This window comes from Engraulis encrasicolus, chromosome 15 (genome assembly GCF_034702125.1).
Source record: "Engraulis encrasicolus isolate BLACKSEA-1 chromosome 15, IST_EnEncr_1.0, whole genome shotgun sequence".
Classification (NCBI taxonomy): domain Eukaryota; kingdom Metazoa; phylum Chordata; class Actinopteri; order Clupeiformes; family Engraulidae; genus Engraulis; species Engraulis encrasicolus.
The window spans coordinates 28,802,041-28,827,087 of NC_085871.1; the positions used below are offsets into that span (position 1 = coordinate 28,802,041).

General features: G+C 39.8%; 1 protein-coding gene across 1 annotated transcript in view; it reads left to right on the forward strand.

Moving 5' to 3' along the window:
• The window catches only part of LOC134464229 (MAP7 domain-containing protein 3-like), a 25,465-nt gene extending 5,376 nt beyond the window's left edge, over positions 1-20,089 (forward strand). Inside the window, exons 6-12 of the mRNA XM_063217704.1 lie at positions 8,632-8,702; positions 8,998-9,058; positions 9,183-9,279; positions 9,623-9,690; positions 10,128-10,653; positions 18,779-18,856; positions 19,971-20,089. Coding sequence (XP_063073774.1) covers positions 8,632-8,702; positions 8,998-9,058; positions 9,183-9,279; positions 9,623-9,690; positions 10,128-10,653; positions 18,779-18,856; positions 19,971-20,089 — 1,020 coding nt within the window. The remainder of the gene's footprint in view (positions 1-8,631; positions 8,703-8,997; positions 9,059-9,182; positions 9,280-9,622; positions 9,691-10,127; positions 10,654-18,778; positions 18,857-19,970) is intronic.
• The last annotated feature ends 4,958 nt before the right edge of the window (positions 20,090-25,047 follow it).

The window sequence follows — 25,047 nt, forward strand, 5'->3', positions numbered from 1 at the left end:
TGCGTCTCTATTTTATTTTTTTTATTAATTTTTCATTTTAGTTCAGGCTGCTTTTTTATCATTAGGCCTATTTTATAGCCTATTTTATAAATATACTATATCGTAACGGACTGCCTCTGCCTCCTCCGGAGTGAGATAGCAGAGTTACCCCCTGTGCACTACATCTGTCTATAAAATGGAGTTAATTTCAAAAGGCGGGTGAGACTGTCGGGAAGCAACAAGCCGAGAGAGCAAGAGAGAGGGAACCATGAAGTGTGCGCCGAGAAGATCAGCATTCGCAAGAATGCTAAGCCAGACATTGATGTGAGCTGTTCCAAATTGAGACCAAGCGCACAAGTCTGCAAACAAGGGTTTTGCAAAAGTGCACTACTAAAAATAAGAAAAGATATTCGTTGTGTTGATCTGAGTTATTTCTAATGTGTTGGTCACTGATTTGTATTCATTTTTGGAAAGGTAACGGCAGTCTTATTGTTGCCTGGCTGGCGCCCATCTCATAACTTAAAACAGTCGGTTGCACCGCTACAATATCGACGAAATGTTTTAAAATGTAGGCTTACAACCAGGGCTGGGCGGTTTTGGAAAAAATGAGCATCACGGTTTTCTTGATGAAAAATTGACATCACGGTTTTCTGCACGGTTTTTTGATAAGCGGCGATTTCCCCCCAAATCTTAATCTTGAAATTAAATTTAAAAATGAGATACAATCATGAATTTAAATTAATCTCCATTTCTATTTGATCACTTTTTCATTTCAATATTTTTATATTTTATAGTTTATATTTCCCTACCCAAGACTTTAAGTTCCCTTTCAAGTAAAAAGGGTTAATACATTATTATTAGCAGCTGTTTTTGGCTTTTTTTCCCAAGACAGCCCAAAACTGCATATTTGTTCTACACCTGGCAACACTACTTGCTTAATTCTCGTTGTACACCTGGCAACATTGATCACTACGACCGCATGTTGCCTTGCGCAGCGCGAGTAAACACAGTGGGACAGAAACGGAACAGACTGAAGAGACACGAAAACAAACGGATTTACTTGACATTGTGTGAATATTTTCTTTGAATTAAAGGCCAAATATAACGTAGAGTGTTTTTTGTCAGGTGGTTTGTGTCATATGGCGATGTATTTCGCTCCTATTTTGCTCCCAAATCATTTCAAACAGCAATGTAGCAATGTATCTTGTCTGCCCATTGCATTTTGCAAGCTAAGCTAAATTAGCCTCAATGGCAAAACTCATACGCAGCCTTAACAGCAGTCCTGCACACGCAGTTGGGATGGTAATGAAATACAGTTAAGGATCTGAGAACTGTTGTAGCCTATTAGAATAGCCTTTTATTTAACTTTGTGAGATCAAATGTAAGATAAGTTGATTTAAATGTTCATCATGATTCATCCATGCCATGTGGGTTCTTCATTAGGCTATGCTTCACTCTCACCAGCTTCTTTAGCGCGATTAACCAATTATTTGTATTGCTTCAATCAACATCTTAAATTGTGATGACATTTCCTAGTAGAAAAGCAACAGTGGACTTATATAGCAGAGTTGAAGTGAAGTGTGACGCGAAGTATGAAGTTCACGCACATAGCCTAGTATCAACAACAACAACAAAACCGTCTCATCAAAAAGAGAACTTTGTGTAGGTGAAACCGAGATCACATTTTTTTAACGGTATACCGCCCAGCTCTAATTCCAACAATAATTTAAAGGTAAGGGATAATGTATTGTCCACACGTGACTATAAGAAAATATTGCCCTACGGGGCGAATAAGACCCCCGATGCCGAAGGCAGAGTGCTGTTAGTCCGCTTCGAAGGAAATATATTTCCGTAGTCGCATGTGGACAATACATTATCCCGCTTATCCCGCCTATCCCGCCTTCATCAACATTAGAAAGCATAGAATACATAGTTAACCAGTAGTTTATAGTAACAGGTTTATTGCCATTTTATAGCCTGCGCAAAGAAAGATAGTTCGTGGAACGCTCATAATATAAAAAGAAAGAAAGGAGTCGCACACTGGAGCTGAATGCAGAATCAAAAACTGTATTAAACAAAGCCGAAAAAAGTAAATAAAACCGACAAACAGGGGACAAACATTTCGGGTCTAGCCCATCATCTTCCTTTTCTTCCTTTTCATTATACTGCTCTTGGAATTACGCACCGAGCAATACGCTCAGGATATGACATTGGCGCGGACGCCACCCCACCATTACGCTCATAATTTAAAAAGGTTAACAAGCAACAGAGTTTGGCTACTTTCTAACTTGTTACAGCCACATTGCGCTTCAAACTGCAGGCTGCCTCGTTCACTACGCGATATCTACTAAACTCGGGTTCATAACAGGATCATTTCTATCTGATCGGCGACAGTATTCCAGTAAAAAGCATAGACAACCCAAGCACTGATGTGCGCCCTGACCATCATCGCCTATCGATCCTGCTACAGGCTGAACACTGTGCGCCGGATGGTTGGCTGGAGGAGGCAACGCTAGCCTAAAGAGTAGGCTACTTCACTCTTAAGGAAACTATCAACGAACTCCTCACTTGTTAAAAAAATACTAGTGTTAATAAAAGATGTCACGACAGCGGCCGGCGGACAGTGACAGTTTGCTTTCTTGAAATAACAACACTCGGACAATAGTGTAGACTTGTGCGCTACACGCTGGGGTGGGGCAGGGCTGCTGAGCTGTCTGCTACAAGCCGTCGTGCCAGGACGTGCGCTGTACGTAGGCCTATCTATCTCGTGCGGCCGGTTGCTTTGGGAACTGTGGGTAAGTTGCATAAGGGTAGGCTATTGCGCGTGTTATAGTTGAATTAAGTATAACGAGCCAACGTCCGGCAGCAGTGGCTGAGTGTTAAACTTAACTTTTGTAGGCTACTATCGTCCGAGTGTCTCCAGATTGTGATTATTTATTCATTTATTCAAAGACGATAGCAGTTTACAGACGCTGCTGGCTGCATGGATATTGTGGTGGTTTTCCCTCCTAATTGTATTTTATGAAATTGTAAAAATAAAACGACCATAACCTTTACTCCTGTTGTCTGTCGTTCCTGAATCGTGGTCTAAATTTCACCTCTTACAATAGTGTCCAGTCCAGTGAATGATCCTGCATCCATGGCTAATTGGATAAAGCATACTAAGTGGACATGAAAGAAATGCGAAATTCAAACAACAGCGTGTCAATGCAAGCACTTTATTTATCACATGTGAAACGAGCAGGCAGAAAGTGCAATTAGTTAATACATGAAACAGTGTACAGGTCAGTGCTGGTAAAAAAAAGTTTTAATGACTTGCACAAAGTTGATGCTCGTTTGGTGAACTTCAAAACCTGCGCTGTATTCAATAAAAGCTGGGCATAACGCACGGTAAATAAAGAAAAGGACTGAAAATGAAAATGAATCAAATCCCAGGAAAAGACAAACCATATCCCGGGAATCCCGGGAAATAAGTGATTCAAAGTCGCAGTTGACATATTGAAATTTGTCCTCAAATTGCACCAAATCTGGGTGGTAATCCCCCATATTTGGTACATATTCTATGTTGTAGCCTACTTCAGTTGTTGGTACCCAGAATTACATTTTTGTTCAGTAATGTCCATTTCAACCTCACGTGAAAGTAACGGGGACTGTGCTGCATTTGATGGATGGAGCTGATATTACGCACATAATTCCACTGAATAAACATCCAACTGCGAGCCAAACGGTAACTTGTCGTGGTCTATGTCGAATATGCCTTAATTTGGCTTTTTGCTATTCGCCTCTGGCATCATCCGAGCATGTGTAGTGCGAGACGCCATTATGACCGTTGCGCGTAAAGATGTGCAAGAAGATGGGGCCGTCAAACACAGTAGGCTATGGCTACACATGACATCTTTGTCATGAAAATCGTTAAATACTTGTGAAGACAATCATGCCCCCAAAATCCACCTCCATTAAAGGCAATAGCCAAATTTTGGTCAATATCACTGCAGCATAAAATGGCGATCTAATAAGGCTGTAACGATATTGCATCGAACCGAGGGATCGCGGTACGCAGACCCACGAACCCCTATCGCGAAGCTTCCTCACAGAATCGCGATGTGCCCTTTTAAAGTTGCTACCCCTCAGTGTAGAACACAACAGGCAACATACAGCCAAGAGTTTGCATATGCGCTTAAAAAGACCAGGAGAAAAAGGGCGCACACGTTCGAGTAACAGTTCCATCACCCCTTTCTCATATAAAATGCTCCTTCCAACCAGCACGTTGTTGTTATCCATTGCCTGAGCAACCTCCGTGAGACGAAAAACTTGGGCAAACATCGGAAGGTGAAGGACAAATGAACAACAGACCCAGAAGGCTTTTATAAACGTGTCAAGATTTTTTTTATTCATTCACGCGCGATGTATTGCGAGTGGAGTTTGCCGTTGGAGCAGAGAGAGAGAGAGAGAGCGCGAGAGAGCGCGCACGAGATGCTCCGCCTGCCTATAAACCAGCCTGGAATCGCTTGTAGGGAGGTGCCCGAAGTCGGACGAATGTTGAGGTCGATAGGCAGGATATTAGGCAGCATTATTTCTTCCCACATTAATGTTAGGCTATATTGTAAAATTACCGCCTACATAAGCAGAACGCATGCTCCATTTCAGCCTCTGCATTCATTCTCGCTCTTGAAAAAATGTCAAACCACAAAACAAAACGAAAAACGTGTGCGTTACGTAGCAGTGAGAACTAACTGAGGTTCATTTCGAGTTTTGATTGTAGGCTACGGGCAGGCGCTGCTGCACGATCAAAAAAAGCTACGGAAATATTTGACTTAATCAAAATTAAGTGTTGCATTTCTTTAAGTAGCCTAACTTAATACAACATGTTTCCTGACGATATATGGCCAGTGTTGTTTTAATGTTTGGATATTAATTGGATAGGCCTAATATTTGATAAAGTAAGACAGCTGCCAATGATCATACACCCTGACCACACCACCTCTCTCTCTCTCTTTCTCTCTCTCAACATAGCCTATTTATAAGCCTTTTTCCTTGGTGAACTAATATCCCTTATTTCTCTGTGTTGTGTTTTGATGTCAACACCTGCACTCTTAAAACACATGTGTTGAAAATAACACAACTTGTGTTGTTTCTTAACACATCTCTATGTCCAGATTGGGACAACAGAACTTTTGTTGATTTTAACACATTGGGTGTGTTACTACATTCAACACAACTTTTGTGTTACTACTATCAACAGGTTTTTGTGTTAATGTATAGGCTATTCAACACAACTTTTGTGTAACTGTCCACATGTTTTTGTGTCACTTTATTTTAAATCAATACATGTTATTTAAGTCATGTATTTCACCTGTTCCTACTTACATAAATTCAGGGGGAAAAATACAGGGAACAGGTTGCAGTGGTAGCCTATATCTGCAACATCATTCAGCCTTGTAAACCTACAAAATTAATGCAAAAAGATATTAATTACAAAGTATATATATAATTTATGTTCTTTCTTTTTTTTCCAAAATTTTTTTTTTCATTTTTTTTTGTGTGAAATCGTGGGGCATATCGAACCGTGGGTCATATATCGTGATACAAACCGAATCGTGGGTTGGGTGTATCGTTACAGCCTTACGATCTAATAATTTTCACTTGATGGTGGCAAGATTTCGAGAGAGAGAGAGAGAGAGAGAGAGAGAGAGAGAGAGAGAGAGAGAGAGAGAGAGAGAGAGAGAGAGAGAGAGAGAGAGAGAGAGAGAGAGAGAGGAGAGAGAGAGAGAGAGAGAGAGAGAGAGAGAGAGAGAGAGAGAGAGAGAGAGAGATGAACCGGAGGTCCTAAATCAGCCGCACCATTGTGATATTGAAATATTGTATGATTGTGTTTGCTAAGACTTTGACGACGGTGTTATGGATGTTAACATGTTAAGGGTTGCCTTGTCTATGCGGGAGGGGGAATGACTTCCACTGAACACGGCAGGTCATTTGCATGACAAGACTTCATGCCCATTAGTGAACACTTTTTTTCTCAACAACTTCCCATTAAGAAATGTGTATTCTGAATGTGTTTGTCACCATTTTCAGCAAGCCTGGCGTCGCCATGAGGACCTGATGTTTTCCACAGAAAACATGCATGGTTGCAACCACTTACAAAAAAAAACCCTTCTCACCGTTTCACTGAATTTAAAGACTCCCTGCTCTGATGTAGCCTACTCTTTATTATTTGGTGTTGGAACTGTCTATGCATCGCGTGGCATGGGCAGACGTTGGTAGGCTATTCGCATGCATACACGCACACAAAACGGTTAAAGGGACAGTTTGGTCTATTTCAACATGCAGTTGTAATGCTCACACTACCCTGGACTTGTCAGTGCCTGAGATTTTTTTTCTTCTTCTTCAGCCGTTTCCGAGATCCTGGTCATTGTAATGGGGGCAGCTCTTTGTTTACATTTCAAAAAAACATTTTTATTTATTCCCAAAAACATCCAAAAGGTTATAAAACATCAGCAGAAAACTAGCAAACAGCAGTACCTTTTGGGAAAATATTTGGAGTTGGCCTATGTTTCATTTTTTAAAAATGTAAACAAACGCTGCCCCCATTAGAATTGCTCATATCTCGGAAAGGACTGAGCCGAAAAATGTGGCATCACCAGGTACTGACAAGTCAAGGGTAGCGTGAGCAATACAACTGCATGTTGAAATTGACCAAACTGTCCCTTTAAGTTCAACGTTTATTTAGAGCAAGCAAGTGGCGCAGTACCAGCTGATTTGCTCTAGAGTCGCGAAGTGAAAACTGACTTTCAAATCCACATGGCAATCACCTTCAAGCGAGAGCGTGCACGCTAGGAAGAATGTTCCATTCATGATTTGGGCAGGGGGAAAGTGTTGCAAGAACATTGGACTCATTCAATATCATTGTGCAAAGTGTGTGTTGCAATATTGTGCTGGGGATATGTGTTGGGGATTTCTCGTGTGTCTATTTTGTTTGCGTAAAACGATTCCACCAATAGTGCAAATTACAAGTAGTTCTAGGCTACGTCTGACAAGTAGAACTACGGAGGAATTCTAACGAAACCTAAAACAAAATAGGCAGTTAGCTTATTTAATAACGAGGCCAAAATAGGTAGCTACCAGCTTATTTAATAAAGAGGCCTAATACAAATAAAATAATTGCTCAAAACTATTGCCTTTACAGTTAAAATGAGCGTGAAAAATGGCTGAATTACATTTTTAAATCAACAAAAGACGTTAGAATGAGCTTAATGAGTTAAAACAGCTGATTTAGGCTACATTTTTAAACATTTACAAAATAAGCAGCCTGAAGGCTTGAAGGGATTGGAGCAGGATTTCCAACAAAAAAATAGGCAGCCTGAAGGGACGTTTTCTTTCTCTCTCTCTCTCTCTCTCTCTCTCTCTCTCTCTCTCTCTCTCTCTCTCTTTAAACTGTAGCATGGATTTAACATGGGTGCATTCTGTAGGCTATGTTTTCCGACACTGTTGTATCTTTTCTGGCTCATGCGCGAACTATTTGTTGTCATTCAGAATCAGAAACATCAAAGTGTCGGCAGACAGCTTTCTCTTGTTGCTGGTGCTTTGCATTTAATTTGAATAGTGAAGCTATAGGCCTACTCTCCACACGTAGGTATATTCCAGACCCCCAGAAGACGGTAGCTAGAAGCTTTCATCTAAAAAGTTACCGGAAAGTCGCTGCATGACAACCAAATGTGCAGTGGTCAGCACTTCTAGACGCACGCTGCCCTGATTCAAAGCGACAAGGCTGTGCTTGGTCCCGCCTCTCTGCCCGCAGCTGGGGCTACTCAAATACTGTTCCAGAAATGTAAGGAGTAGAAAGTAACATAGGCCTACAGATATTTGTCAAAACATGTAAAGGAGTAAAGTAACGGCGTAAAAGTAAAAAAAAAGCTTCTCAAATATTGTCTAGATAATTGTCAAAAAATGTAAGGGCGTAAAGGTAAATTGTCAAAAAATGTAAGGACGTAAACGTAAAAAAAAACAACAACATACCTGCCAAAATGAGTAAGTACATTTTATTTATAGATTTACATGTTTAAATCAACAAAACCGTTAAAATGAGCATTAAAAAAGCTGATTTACATTTGTAATGTAGGCAGGCTGAAGAAAACCTGTTAAAATGAGCATTAAAAAAGCTGATTTACATTTCTAATATAGGCAGGCTGAAGGGACGTTTAGTTGAAACCTAAGGATCTTTAGTTCAATTTTAAGGACCTTTCGTAGGCTTATGCGGTAGACGGAACGTCCTCGACGAAAGATCCCCTGCCTTATACGAATGGTCCAACGTTTTGTTAGAATGGTCCCCTCTCAAGAATCCATTCGACGAAAAGACCTGTACCCGTGCAATATAATGTTGGTCCACCTTTCTAGCAGTCAACTCATTGGTCCAGTTAACTTCAAACCAACATCAACGTTTTTCTGTCCCATTTTGTAAAATATAGACTTACCCATCGCTATGGTGAATGAAATGGGCTGCTCGTTTACTGTCTCAGATTCACTTGTGTATGAACTGTAACAAAATTCCCTATATTGAAACACAGGTAACAATACAGGAACTGTGTTAACAGGTCATTAGTCTTTTTTGTGCTTTTATGGATGTACATTGAGTGAGTATGCTTATGTTTCATGCAGCGTATTGCTGTCCTGACGAATGATCTGGCAGACCTGGAAGAGCTGCTGCAGAGCCATCAGAGCAATTGCAGGTACACACACACACACACACACACACACACACAGAGGAACGGATAAACCTCTAGCACAGAACCTTGACAGGGATTCCGAAGTCTCCGCTCTTTCCGGACAGCTCATGTAGCCTGAGAAGTCAAAAAATTTGACTGGGATCTAATGGACATATCAAACCTATTTTCTAATACACCTGACCTTAACCCCTGAATCACACATATGCTGTACCTCAGAATTAATGTGTGTTGTGTGTGCGTACCAAAATACATAATTATTTTCACTTTAAACTTTGACCTCTGTGATCTGTGTCTCCAGCAGGACGATTCAGGAAGTGACGGAAGGACTGCAGGAAGGAGAGAGCCAGCCAAATGTGGTGGTATGTAAACCCTCTCTCTCGCTCTCTCTCTCTCTCTCTCTCTCTCTCTCTCTCTCTCTCTCTCTCTCTCTCTCTCTCTCTCTCTCTCTCTCTAATGCAATATAATATTTCCTGTGTTTTGCAGAAAGAGGAGGACGGTCCACTGCAGGATGTAGACGCTGGCATTAAAGAGGAAGAAGATTACGCTGCTGTTGCTGATGGATATCAGTGTTCTCAATATGGTACACACACACACACACACACACACACACACACACACACACACAGTACTGTATCTACCAGTGCATATCTTCTTGCTGAAAAGTCTAGCGTGTGATGTTTGGATCATCACTGGGGTTGTCGGGGTGTTTGACTGTCATGTCCCCTTAGTGTTGTAGTCAGAGCCCATGATGGATACTCCAGGGGTTTGGGTTAAATAGATTTGATTTTACTAGTTGCCAAACAAATGTCTGCTGACTAATAGACATTTGATACAGTCCTGTGTACTTAACTAAACATGTTCTGCCACACAAGACTATTTGTGCTTTTAATTGTTGTTGATCTATTTTTTTATTTGTCCTGTAGATGAAACTAACTCTGCCCCAGAACAGATCACCTCCTCATCTGCAGATATCAAATCTGAACCGGTGCAGGTAGAGTGACTTTTACTTTTAGTTTAAAGAAACTCCCGCACACTGACCATTTCGCTGTTCTTTCTTGAATAAACAACGTTTCGGTACTAGACCTTCATCAGGCAATTCCGCACCTGCCAGTTGAGGTGTGCGAAAAATTTTAGTTTAGAGTGACTTTTACTGAAATTATGATAACAGTTTTATATGTAATTTAGCATAAGATTTTGAACAAATGGTTGTTTTTAGATTTCCACTGATACTGCTATTAGCCCAATACTTCTTTGATACAAATACTCATGTTGATGCCATACACTGATTCTGTTTTCCCCTGTCCTCCATTAAAGACAAAAGACATAGCGTGAATGAAATGACCTGAAATACAAGGAGAATATTAAAGCATCAATTACAGAAACTGTTTGAAAATGTTCTGTGTCCTGTCCTCCATTGATGGACTTTAGGAAGAAGATGAAAAATCAGACATGATTTCAGTCGTCAGCTCAGACATGGCTCCAGTTGTCAGCTCAGACAAGGCTCCAGTCGTCAGCTCAGACAAGGCTCCAGTCGTCAGCTCAGACATGGCTCCAGTCGTCAGCTCAGACATGGCTCCAGTCGTCAACTCAGACATGGCTCCAGTCGTCAGCTCAGACATGACTCACGTCGTCAGTTCAGCTTCAGACAAGGCTCCAGTCGTCAGCTCAGATATGACTCCAGTCGTCAATTCAGCCTCAGACATGACTCCAGTCGTCAGCTCAGATATGGCTCCAGTCGTCAGCTCAGAGTCCTCAGACCCTGCTCCAGTTGTCAGCTCAACCTCAGACATGGCTCCAGTCATCAGCTCTGTGATGAGCCAGTCCCTTCCAGATCCACCGTCCCTGGTCAAGTGCAGGAGGTTATCAGTGCAAGTGGTCGACTGCTGTGCAACACAAGGTCAGCAAAGAACACAAGTCCACAAGAGTAACAAAGATGGAGAAAACCCCAAAACTGGTAAGAAATTTCTCTCTCACTCACTAACTCACTCACTCACTCACTCACTCACTCACTCACTCACTCACTCACTCACTCACTCACTCACTCACTCAGTCCCCTAGCAATGTTCACCTTGACACAGCCATGATTACCTTTTGTCATAACATGATCAACACACCTATGCCCTGTTCAAGTTTCTGTACACGGCTAACAACTCAAGATTTTTGTTGTGTTCGTATTCTGGTTCTTGCATCTATAGATGGTAGGGCTGTAACGATATTGTATCGAACTCAGAAATCGTGATATGATCATGATGTGATAGTGCTTCCAAGATTGAAATTATCATCATTATTATTAAAAAAATAAAACATTTAATTCAATAATTTAATTTAATTTAATTTATTTTTAATTTCATATTTTTTTACGTTGAAAAGTGTGAAAAAGACAAATTAATTAACCCTATCGCGCCGGACGCATCATATTTGATTCATCAAATTCAAAGCTCTCCCCGCTGACACACAAAAAAAACGATCTCAAAAACATCCTGCGTGTCATTTCCAAACGTCCTGCAGTACACGAAAACCGCCACAAGAGAGCAGCGGTCGACAACAAGTTGACCACAGCTCGGCGAAAACTAGAAAAATGGGGTAGAAGCGGTTTCCCTGACCGACGCTGAGATATCGTCAAATTGCAAAGGGTTTGTGTACAAATTTCCGAAATATAACTCTGCATCCTTTAATTTGAACACTTGCTTTGTGCAATTAATCAAGGAAGAGTTTATATTTTTACACCGTGTTGCAGAGAGATCGTGCTAAAACTGATGAGACAAATAAGCACCATCCGGCGGTGGCAGGAAGTCAGCCATCAACGAATTTGCCATAGGGAAACTTACAAAGCATACCACGACGATCATTTAAGAAAACACAGAAGTTGTTTTACTTCAAGACAAAGATATTGCCTTAAGAAACAGGTTTTACTTGCAATTTTGAAAATGTAATGCATAATGTTGAAATTATGATCTCGTAAAAAATGCATTGAAGTGAATGGAGAAATGGTCCAATTGTAGTAATGGACCCATATAGGCCTATTCAAATTCCACATCAAAAATGAATAATGATTAGGGATGCAAATTATCGATTAATTCATTAATCATTAGTTGATAGTGTTATCGATCGACTTTCGATTAATTGATAAGCGGCGTTTTTTCACCTGAATTTCATAGGGCCTTTTAAAATATCAGCTAAATAGTTAAAACACTGAGTTCAAAAAGTATAGGCCTATATTGTTAAATGAAATTATATTTTGAGAATTACATTATGATCATTAAGCCCATATTGTATGTTATATTATATTATATATTCGTCAAGTCAAGTCAAGTCAAATTTATTTTTATAGCGCATTTCATTCACAGGTGCAACTCAATGTGCTTCACAAGATTAAAACATATGGTAAAAAGAAAAACATAAAAAGAACAATACATTTTAAAAAAGATGTTTAAAACATTAAGATAAAAACATGGTAATGGAAATAAACATAGAAATTAAAATGATATAAAATGCAAGCTAGTTAAAAGCATCTGAAAACAGCTTTGTCTTAAGTCTAGATTTGAAGATATTAACAGTGGGTGCATTTTTTTACATCATTTGGAAGCTGGTTCCAAAGCTTTGCAGCATAGACGCTAAAGGCTGCCTCTCCACACTTTGTTTTTACTCTTGGGATCACCAGCAAATTCTTCTCTGTTGACCTTAGTGAAATGGTTGGCGCATACAGCTGAAACATATCTAGTAGATAGGTGGGTCCCATTTCATTTAATGATTTAAAAACAAGAAGCAGTGCCTTAAAATCAATTCTGTAGCTTACTGGGAGCCAATGCAGTGATCTCAAGATTGGAGTAATGTGGTCAAACTTCCTTGTTTTAGTAAGCACCCTTGGTGCTGCATTCTGGATTAATTGAAGCTGATGGTTGATGGTCTTTTTGGGGAGGCCTGTAAAAAGACTGTTGCAGTAGTCAAGCTTACTAAAAATGAAGGCTTGTATTAGCTTCTCCAAATCATGCTTTAACATTAGGCTTCTAAATTTGGAAACATTCTTTACGTGGTAGAATGCAGAGTTAGTAATGGCTTTAATGTGACTGATGAAGCTTAGGTCACTGTCAATAAGGATGCCAAGGTTTTTAACCGTATCCTTTGTTTTCAGCCCCTCAGTTTCCAGGACAGTAGCAATCTTTTGTCTCTCCTCCTTTTTCCCAAATATAATAACTTCAGTTTTGTCCGTGTTTAGCTGGAGGAAATTGTGGGACATCCAATTGTTAATTTGGTCAACGCAATGATGGAGTGATTCAAGGGGGGTGTAGTCATTGGGGGACATGGATAAATAGAGTTGGGTATCATCCGCATAGCAATGGTAATGTATTGAGTTATTCATGATAATATGTCCCAGTGGGAGCATATATGGATTGAACAATAGTGGTCCCAAAATGGAACCCTGGGGGACCCCACAGTTCAGGGACATCTGAGATGAGATGTGGCTACCAATGGCGACAAAGAAACTTCTTTGTTGTAGGTATGATTTTAACCAGTTTATCACTATGCCAGTAAAGCCAACCCAGTGTTCGAGTCTATGTAATAGTATAGCGTGATCAACTGTGTCAAACGCTGCGCTTAAGTCTAAAAGCACCAGAACAGACATTTTGCCAGCATCAGAGTTCAGTCGTATGTCATTGATAACTTTAATCAGGGCGGTTTCAGTGCTGTGGTTGGCACGGAAACCTGATTGAAACTTGTCGAAGCAGCTATTGGACGTTAGGAAGGCAGTTAATTGATTAAAAACTATTTTTTATTTTATTTTACCCATGAATGGTAAATTAGATATGGGTCTACAGTTATTAAGTACCAATGGATCCAGGTTGTTCTTTTTAAGTAATGGTTTTACAACAGCTTCTTTCAGACAGCCTGGGAATATGCCAGTTTGTAGTGAGGTGTTGATGATCTGAAGTAGGTCAGGTGATATCAGGTGTAAGACGGATTTGAAGAAGGCTGTTGGTAGAATATCTAAGTCGGATGTAGAGGAGCTGAGACTTTGCACAGTTCTGCTAAGAATGTCCAAATCAACTAAATGAAAAGTTCTCATGGAGTTTAGAGACAACTTCACTGTATCAAAGTGGTCCACGTCATGGGCCAGTTGCACCTGTGTGCGGATGTTTGTACGTATTTTTTCAATCTTCTCAAGTAATTATGCATTAGGAAAAGAAAGCAGACATGTTTTCTATGGCATCTCCACACCACCTGTGGGGGGGCATTGCTTGGTTTCACCCAGGAGTGAACTAGTAGCCCCATGCCCCCTCTATGTCGCCTTGCAGTTGCCTGAGATATGATGACAGACAACGTTGAGTGAAACGTGATCAGACTCAGAACTTGTCTGCATATATAGGCCAAGAGTATTAGCTCAAAAATAGGCCCAACCCGGAACAAATTCATAGCAAGCTGGATTTCTCAGAATATGTTCAGAATACCTTTAGGAACAACATACTAAAAGTCCCCAGGAATCCACCTTGAGCTTTCAGAGAAATTCAAGATGGCGTCCAAATTATATGATATTATAGTGTTAATGCAATAACTTCTGAACAGGTGAATGGATTGTCACTACTAAATACTAAATGATGTGATGTAATTTTGGAGGCCATCACTTTCAAGATGGCCGATATTCAAGATGGCCGACATTTGTCTGTGCCATAATTTCCGAACGGTTGAACGGATTTCCACCAAATCTTGCATGCTAACACTCTATAAAAGGTACATGATCTGCCAAAAATTTGGAGACCAACACCTTCAAGATGGCCGACTTACAAGATGGCCAGCATTTTTGTTCAGCCACGATGTACAAATGGTTGAATTTATTTGCACAAAACCATGGACTGCTAACAAATTAGGAGGCCAACACTTTCAGCAAGGCCGACTTTCACAATGTTAAGTATGACGCCACACTGTCACAGTGATCCCTGGGAAATGTTTCTACATGGCTACATTCATAATGCAAAAAAGGGCAGTGCTAGTGAGTTTTTAAGAGATCAGAGCTTTGTGTTTTGTTCAAAGACAAAGTGAGAAGCACAACCTAAAGATATGCCCAGTCACATTTGACCAACCTTTGTACCAGTTCAGTTCAGTTCAGTTCAGTTCAACAATAGGTGTGTCAGCCAGCATGATCAACCACAAGCATTTTAATTTTATACGCTTCAAAATAAAGAAATGCTATCTTTTGGGTGGTGTGTTGTTGTCCATAATGCATAGTAATGTCAACAAACTTCGTTTCTGAACAAAAAAAGCCATTTCCTGTGTCTGTAAGGAGAGCTAATAAGCTAACAGGCTCCATTGAGAATGAATGGAGCTATGGCAACAACACTTACAGCTAACATGGATTCACCTGAAATTGAACAGATGGTGCTCCTCTTCATGCATGGTCATATATTACCATGCCCAGTTCAGCTAATACTAGTCTTGATGTCTGACAGGGTGTTAGTGATTAAAATTACAGCTCACAATTTGAAATGACTACGTTTGTGATTTCGCTAGTTAGCACGCCAAGCTAACATAGCAAGCTTAACCCTACAGTGAAATGCTGCTTGCAGTAACATTTGCCCGTTTTGAAAGGTCGTTTTTTCTCATAATTCAAACAGTAACAACTTACACAATTGGGCTTGGCATAATCACAGATTCAAGTACACATCTCCAAAAGACCCACAAGAACTCCAGAAGTTGCAATGACGATTTAATAGATCAAATATGTGCACTAGAGGTGCTCCGATCACCATTTTTTGGCCCGATCACCGATACCGATCACCAAAAATCTTTATCTGCCGATCACCGATCATTGCCGATCACAGAAATTATTTCCTATTTTTTTAATAGCCTATTAATTATCCTTATTGAATATTTCTGCCCATAAACCAATCAATCTTAATTTGCACATGTCGCTTTCACAATGTAGGCCTATTATTAGGCTATTACTATTATGATTATTATTATTATTGTTATTATTATTATTATTATTATTATTATTATTAGGCTATTATTATTATTATTATTATCTTTCAGCTCTTTCAGACTAGTGTTGGTAATATAGCCTACAAGTAAGTCTACAGTATTAATCAATTTATAAGTTATTGCATATAATTACTAAACTATTTAAGATTGAATTGAAACTGAAACATTACATCAATTTATAAGTTATTGCATATAATTACTTAACTATTTGAGATTGAATTGAAGCTCAGACACCTGGATCTCAGTAGTCTCTCGTCTTCTGCATACGAGAAAAAACCCTGTCGCTTTAAATGAGCAGCCTCGTGAAGAGAGCCCCTCCCCTCTCTGTCACACTGTCCACAGCTGCAGTGCTCCGCGACCGTTCTGCTCTCTCCCTCTCACTTCTGTCGCCGTTTGGCGTTTCAGCGACTATCAAACTAATCGACTGACTGTCAATTACAACTTTGAAAACAATAACGTTGGCATGCTTGTGCGGACAACGTGAACTTGTCGCGCGCTGACCGAGGCAACTACACAGGTTATAACGTAAAATGGCTAACGGGCGAGAAGTAGTCTATCGCAAATTACATTGTGACTGAAACACTTGAGATTCTACATACACAAAACAAGAAAAAAAAACTTCACTTGAAAGAACAGGGAACACGCACAACACAGCGTGTCTGCGAGGAAAGCTCTTTCTCTGTAACACTGTCATAGAATGTAGAATTCCCTGCACAGACTCATTGAGTTTCACGGTCACCGTCCATTCTCCCTCGTTGCTGTTTGGTGTTGCAGCGACTACAAAACTAATGACCTGGCTGTCCATTAGGCTACAACTTTAAAAACAATACAGTTGATGATTGTTTTGGAAACGTTTAGTTGTTGCGTGCTGACAGGCTGTAACTCAAAATAGTGAACATGGCGAGACTGACACGTCATTCACAAATTACAAGCGTCATGTAAACTGCGCATGGATCGGAAAATCAGATCATTGTTGATGCAGATATGATTATAAATGGTGAAAATGAAGGAGGGAATTCCAAAAAGTTAAAGACAAGTAAAGATGCCTTATTTTGGTGCAGCAGCTGTGCAGAGCCAGCACCTAGGCTATCAGGCAGCGCCAGGTGTAAAGGCGAAATGGTTGCGTGAGGAATTTAATATCTCTGGATCGGTTTTTTGATCGGCATGTTTTTCCGATCACCGATCAGGCTATTTTTGGCCATTATCGGCCGAGCATGATCGGCTGCCGAGCAATCGGAGCACCTCTAATGTGCACCATGGATTTGAATAGGACTACAACTAGTACTCAACAGTCTCTAGAGCCCTCTAGCGATTAATCGCGATTAATACATTTTGATCGAGCAACCTCTTGCTCGACAATTCATCTAAAGTCGATTAATCATTTGCATCCCTAATAATGATCTATATTACACTCATAAATAGGTTGTTGAGCATTCGATCAGCTTTGGTTTTACATAGATTTAAAAAAAATACCCAACCAGGCTGTGGGAAATGTAAAATATGGTCCTGCTAAAACATGGATAGGCTAAAAAAAAATGTCAGGATCTCACTAAATATTTAAAGATAATCCTCAAATTAAATTGTCTGACAACTTTTTTAAATTAAACAAAGTTGTAAATGCATTAAAAGTCATTTTTCAAGTGTCATGAAATTGGACTTTTCATTTCTTTAAAGCCTGATGCATCATATATGATGCATTAAATATCTCAGTGACCTTATCAAAATTTAGATTTTTTTTTAAACATTTCTTATAAGGGACCAATATTGAAGTAAATTCCAAAAAAATTGAATTTTCTCTCATTGCTTTCATGGTTCAGGTCTCACAGGGTTAATGTAAAAATATACATTTTAAAAATTGCAAGGTGTAATAGTTATGGAATCATTGGTCAAAAATTATGACCCGAACCAAATTGTGAGTTCAGTGTATCGTTACAGCCCAAATAGATGGGTTTCATGTTTTCAGTGCGCCTACACGCTGCAACACAGGGCAGAAAGGCATCTACCACAACAGAAAACATTGCAAAGCCCAAACAAATCCATTGTGTATTGCTTTTAGTTAGTCTACTAATCACTCTTTTGTAAGCAAAAACGGCTGGTAATTCCCAATCGTAATATTACACATTTAACATGAAATCTTGACCTAGAAAAAAAGCAAGATACTTACTAAGGTGCAAACTATAATTCTTATTTATGATGTGACGGCTACACTACAGTTTTTTTCAATTGCTAACAAGCTTTTGTCCAATCCTCAGCGACATTTGCAAAACTCTTAACACAGTTATCACACCAAGGGCTTTCCATTGCCATGCAGTTGACACATTACATGCCTTTTTCACACAATTATCGGTCAATGAATACATTTCTAAAATGCTAACATTTCCTTTACACACAGGATAACCACAGCAACAAAACGATGTGTCTTTTATGGCTTATTTTCAAATGCGTTTACACAGTCTGTCAAAACTGGAAATACAACATCCAGATCCTTATTTCAGTAAAAATGCCTTTGCATGACATTAGCAAGAGTACAGTAAACAGATTATTGATAAAAGTAGAAGAAACCCCTCCCATTTTAGTTGTTTGGTTCTGTTGACCGTTTTTGACAACAGTTTTTGAAAAAGTAAAAAGTTGTCTCACAATCACAGAATGAAAATGCTTTTGGGAAGCACCCCCATTCCTTTTGTGAATTTCAAAATTCGCATTTGTAAGCATAGTGTCTTCAATTTGATCTAAGATCTGTGGTACCTAAGTATCCTGAGTGGCTATGAATACCATTGACAGCATTGTAAGTGTAAGGTTTACTGTAAATTAATGTTTTATGTATTTTGTGTGACATTCTAATTCTGTGTGGACTTTTAGGCTTTAGGCCTTTATCCTCCCAAGATATTTGGCGCCCTAGGCAACCGTCTTGTTTGTGCTTTTATATGTATTTGTTTCATGATATTTTGTTCACTGTAAGTAACATTGCAAAATTTTTACACTTTTTACATATTACATTTTCACATTCTTTATCTTAACTTTTTTCCCCCGCCCTGACTATTCCTGTGTTATTTGTGTCTTGAAATGTCCATGTGGGCATTTGTTTATTTGTGTATTTATGTAAGCTACTGGATACCTGAATTCCCCCCTGGGGATTACTGTAATAATGTTACTCTACTCTACTCTACTACTACTAAAACGTTGTATGTTTTATCATATTATAAAAAGCATTTCTACTTTACCACCTGCAGTCAACAATAAAAAATGCTTCGTACCGGAATCATCTTGAATGTCAACAACACATGAGGTCCGAGTCGTGTTGCCTTTGGAAATTTAGTGAAAACAGTGAATTGCATGATTTGAAGTCTATGCAGCTTCTGTAATGCTGGCAATAGCCAGTGTTTTGAAGTCTTGTGTAATTTGATTGACTCAATGTTCCTTGTGAAATGAAAACAAGTGTTATTGTTTGACAGACGTATTTCATTTTGAGCCATGTTTCTAGTGTTTGGTAAAGTGAGTGTGTACAGAAAACAATGTGATCTATTTCGAAATGAGTACTTTGTGTATATTTAACAGTGTGTGCTTTTGAGAAGAAAATTAACTGTTTAGCCAATTGTGTTTGGTAGGTGGTAGTCTGTGTTAAGAGTTTAGAAAAATCATCCATAGTATGGGTAAGTGCTTATTAGCAATTGAAAAAAACTGTAAGATGTGAAAAAAAGATGTGAAGTCTAAATTTTGTCTCGCATAGGAAACACATTCAAAATGCTCTTTTTAATTAGTTGCCTAATTAGTTGTGTTTCAACATTAAAATAGAAGACATTTCACAATATCACTTCCACAAACACTTAATTAAAAGAGCACAGATAGCTACTCAGCATAGAGACCCTTTTCCTTTCTTTGCTCACTCAGTACTCACTACAGTACAACACGGTCATAAAACCCAACTTCTTTCAGGTCCTAGAAAACTGATGCCTTTTGCTAGGCATAAAAATCATCCATTACCTTCACATCATCAATAGAAAACAACGCTGCTTTCTGCCTATGTCCTGCACACAGTGCAACCATGATGAAACCCATTTATATTGACTAGTCTTTTTACTTATCTAAACTGGTTTTAATAATCTTCCTTTTAAACTTTTGTGTTTTTATTCTGATGCTTCAAGTATAAGTGAACTGGTTTTTCTTATTTAATTTGTAGTTTGAATCTTGAATAAAATGTTAATATAATTTATACACAGTTTTTAATCACAGTATGTATGTACTATGTACATATGTAAAATATGTGTGCATATTTTTGCATGCTTGGCTAATATGCAGGGATACCTAAGATCAAGGTTTATGATTGTTTTGTGTTCTTGGTGCAGGAACAGGAGGAGGGTCCCAACCTGCTTTGTCAGCTGTTCCTAAATCTACTGCCGCCCCAGAGACCACATTGAAGAAGTATCTCTGTTCTGATTTCAGTAACTTGAAAACTCTAAAAGCACATCAGCAAACCCATCAAGGGAAGCCACATCATTGCTCTGTCATCGGAAAACCTTTCTCTACAAAGAAGCGTTTGAAGAGGCATCAGAGCATTCACACCGAAGATGAGCCCAATCAGTGTAGGAAGTGTGGCAAAGGTTTTAGTACAGCAGCACATCTTAAAAGGCACCAGCTTACACACACAAGAATGAAGGCCCATCAATGTGGACAGTGTGGCAAATGTTTTTCACGGGCAGGTCATCTCAAAACACACCAGCTCATTCACACAGGAGAGAAAGCACATCAATGTGGACAGTGTGGCAAATGTTTTACCCTGACAGGTAATCTAAAACGACATCAGCTCATTCACACAGGAGAGATGCCCCATCAGTGCAAACAGTGTAAGAGGCGTTTTCAGCATGTAAAGTCACTAAAACTACACCAGCTCACACACACAGGAGAGAGAGCCCATCAGTGCAAACAGTGCAGGAAAAGGTTTCTGCGTGTATCAAATCTCAGACGACACCTGCTCATTCACACAGGAGAGAAACCCCATCAATGCAAACAGTGTGACAGGAGTTTTCGGTACCCACAATCACTTAAACTACACCAGCTTACACACACAGGAGTTAAACCCCATCAATGTGGACAGTGCAGAAAAAGATTTCGTCGGGCAGCACATCTCACACGACACCAGCTCATTCATACAGGAGAGATGCCCCATCAGTGCACACAGTGTGAGAGCAGATTTCGGCACCCAAAATCACTTAAACGACACCAGCTTACACACACAGGAGAGAAACCCCATCACTGTGGTCAGTGTGGCAAATGTTTTTCACGGGCGGATAGTCTCAAACTACACCAAGTTACACATACAGGAGACAGGCCCCATAAGTTCTTGCCCCATCAGTGCAGGAAAAGCTCTCTGCAGGCACCAGATCTCAGACGACACCAGCTCATTCACACAGGAGAGAGGCCCCATCAGTGCACACAGTGCGAGAGGAGATATTGTAGCCCAAAATCACTTAAACGACACCAGCTCACACACATAAGAGAAGCCCCCTCAGTGCAAACAGCATAAGAAGAGTTCCTCTCCCAGAAGCACTTTAACGACACCAGCCTTGGAACACAGGAGAGAATCTCCATCAGTGTGAACCGTGTACAGTAGGAAAAGCTTTCTGCTGCCACAAGTACTCAGACAACACAGGTGAGAAAATCTCATTTATATTAGGAGTCTTGTATGCAAGCACCGCTTATATTGTCTGATTATGTTGTGAAGAGTGTCCATTAGGGTTGCCACCTCCTGTCTGACAAAAAGACTTGGACATTTCAATAATAAATTATCACTTTAGTTTTAAGCAATAACTCCCTTCCTTCTGTGTCCAGGAAAACTTTTTTTTAAAATTCTCGATAGACCATGACAATCAGGAAAAAAACAGGACAGGTGGCAACACTAGTGTATATGGCACTGATCTGGTACACATCACCTACACATCAGGGCTTGACACTGGCACCTGCCAACAGGCCAACTGCTGGTAAAAGTTGGCTGTGGCTGGTAACAATTTCAGTGTCACTAGCCAATTTGGCAGGTAGCTTATTCTATGGCGACCAATCAGAATAGCTTATATTCTGCATTTTGCCCCTTGTGTATCAATTGCTTGCATCTAAGTTCAAGAAAAAGCACAGTTAGTCAATTTCTATTTTTTATTTTTTTATTTCCGTGTATAAACCCATGCACTCATCTTCTTGCTTTAAGCACCTCATCTTCTGAGGTTACATGTACAGTGTCATGATAAAAGAAAATGAGGCTAGTGGATGGCTGGATGGCTAGTGACTCGGGGGAAAACCACTAGCCACAGTGGCCGGCAAGTGAAAAAGTTAATGTCAAGCCCTGCTACACATGCAAACAGACTCATACAGTACGCACAGGCGGACACATGCAAATCATTTGATAAATACTCTAATGAAAGCGAACATTTGCTTAATTATTTTGTCAACAGTGTTATGGACAAATACTATGTCATTTCAAACATAAATAAAATTACTACAGAGTTGAAACAATACACGTTTGAAAGTGCTTATGTCCCTTAGCAATAATCAGGCATGAAAATCCCTCACCTTTCGGCGAATTTCGCCGTTTTGAAATCAAAATGGGTCATTTGTGAATCGTGTAGATCCGAGGAGAAAATTTTAGGGGGGGTGGGGGTCGAGCGAGGAGAAAAGTGTAGCGCCAAGTTACTGTATCATTGTGTAGCGCTCTACCGCAGAAAACTTTCCACAACTGACAATGACGTTTGACCAATCACAGCATTTGTTGCTGTCGGCACAGCCAATAACGTGAACGAGCTCAATCTAAGTCCCGCCCTTCATACTTATCTTTGAAAGCGTTTTAAACAGGTGAAGCTTTGGTCTGCGGGGCTGGCGTGGTTGTATCAAATATCTTTCTTTTTAGTTCTAGAACATCTCTGATTATAAGAAAATGTCCAAACGATCTGTCACAGATAGTCTACACGTTTCCCAGAGAGGTAGCTATTTGAGATCATGATTCTTGTTATGAGAACATCAAGACGCAAGCATTTCGATGAGAAGGGAGTGGATGTAGTTAGCCACAGAAGTTAAGCTGTTTTCCTAATAATTTGAAACCGCATTTGCCCTGCCCACGTGAAAAAGTATTTATTCTCAAAAGAGCTCCCTTGATGAAAGCTTGGGTAGGCTTACGGCACGTTTTCCTGACGGCTATTTTAACGGGTCTGTGCGCTACGGAATGGCGAAATAGTATGCGCTACGGCCGGGGAAGAAGCGCATATCTACGCGAGGCATCCAACCTGCTTCGAATGCTGCGGCTTCTTATAGCACGCACGAGAGAGAGGGAGAGGGAGAAAGAGCGAAGCCTAACTTAGTCAATCGTTTGACACGGGACAAATTGTTTTAGGAATCATGCCAAGTTTTTTGTAATCCCTTGGTAGCCTACATCTAAATTACATATTAAAAATCTAGTGGAACACGGTCAAACAGTTTTTTTTCACGGTCAAAGTTGGAGCTTTCCTATTTTTTTTTATAGGGAAACAGATATACTAGGTGAATGGACAAAAATGTCAGTAGTTTATCCAAACTGTGTCAAAGATTTTTTGTATTACAAGTTGTCTGAAATATGATGATTAACTGTTCAAACGAGATCACAACCAGGCAAGCGTTGAGGGGACATTGGATAGTGTTGAGAGGAGGGGGTGCTTAGTTGCCATTGGGGGGCATTAGTCTATTTTATTTTTAAGGGGGGCATTGGCAGGGTTTTGATGAGGTCAAGGGGGAATTTATTTTTAAAAAAGCCTGAGAACCAAAACCCATTCTATCTATCTATCTATCTATCTATCTATCTATCTATCTATCTATCTATCTATCTATCTATCTATCTATCTATCTATCTATCTATCTATCTGTCTATCTATCTGTCTGTCTGTCTGTCTGTCTGCCCCCCTCATCAGACATGACAGCATGACAATCATGAAGTAACGAAGATGGTTGACAGTTCTTCTTATGTTCACTGTCCCTGGGTCGCTACAGTATGCTCAAAATTCATAATTTAAAGACGGTTTTAGCTAAATTTTCTCCCATGGGAGACCATGCCCCCAGACCCCCCTAGTATGACTCAACACTATCCCCCAAAAACGCCACTGCACACCACACATTCGCGCGCACCGCTGCAGCACACGCGCCGCTCCGTGCCACCGCGCCACGCCGCACCTTTCTCACCTTTTTCACCCCTGACCTGTTTTCATGCCTGAATAATGTTGTCATTAAACTGTGTAACTGATATAGAAAATGTGATTGTTGAGCTTCATAAGTAGGATTTTATGATTCACTGTGATACAGACTGACACATTTTTCATTATACATCCCTGTAACGTCTGATTTGAATTTAGTCACCCTCCTTACACAAGACTTCCTTCTCCAGAGATAATCCCTAGTGTCTGTTCATAGGATTTTTACAACACATAAGGGATCAATAGCTCAAAAACACTTTCAAAACAGTCAACCGTGTTACTCAACTGTGTTACGGTCAACAGTGCAGGGGAACAAGTCTGCACTTTTTTTAGGAGAAAAAACAGAGCAGACAAACCCATCTCCCTAGAACACAAATTATTTTGTTTGTTTGTCTGTCAATATGGAGATAAATTGGCAAAAACATACTCTATCAGTGTTGCCAGATTGGGCTGGTTCCCGCCCAATTGGGCTGTTTAGGATGGCCGTGTGCAGGTAAAAATGGCATTTATCAGAAAAACCTGCCCTCTTTTTGCCATAGAAATCAATAGAATTGGGCGGGATTTTGTGCTTCTAGGCGGATTTTGAACATTTTTTGGGCTGGAAATCATCAGCTATTTTTTCTTCTTTTTATTTATCCATTCATTGGCAATGAAACGTCATTGCCAATGAATGGATAAATAAAAAGAAGAAAAAATAACTTAAAGAAGAAAAAAATCCAAAGTGTGCGAACCTTTTTTCCAAAAATACGTAATCTTTTTGTTCAGCACCAGGGATTGTGCACAAGTAACTCTACAACTGGAAATCATCAGCCTCATCTGGCAACCCTGACTGTCATAGCTAATTGTAACACCATTGACCGTAACACGGTTGACATTTCAGCCATTTTTATGGTGTTGTGCTAACTGAGGACCTCAGAAGTTCCACCACAACACCTTAATCAATTCATGTATCTGTATGCTTTATCTGTGTTTTTCTACATGTGATTTCTAATTCAGATTCTTATGAATATGTTGATAACACAGTTGACAGGCAATTTTCCCGCTATGAGAACATGAAAAAGAATGGATTAAATTATGGAAGGATGGAGCTCAAAACTTACCAAAAAGTCTTCCCATATCCTGCCAAAGAGGTTATGACATCACGTGATGTTATTCGTATGGCCTAAGACCAA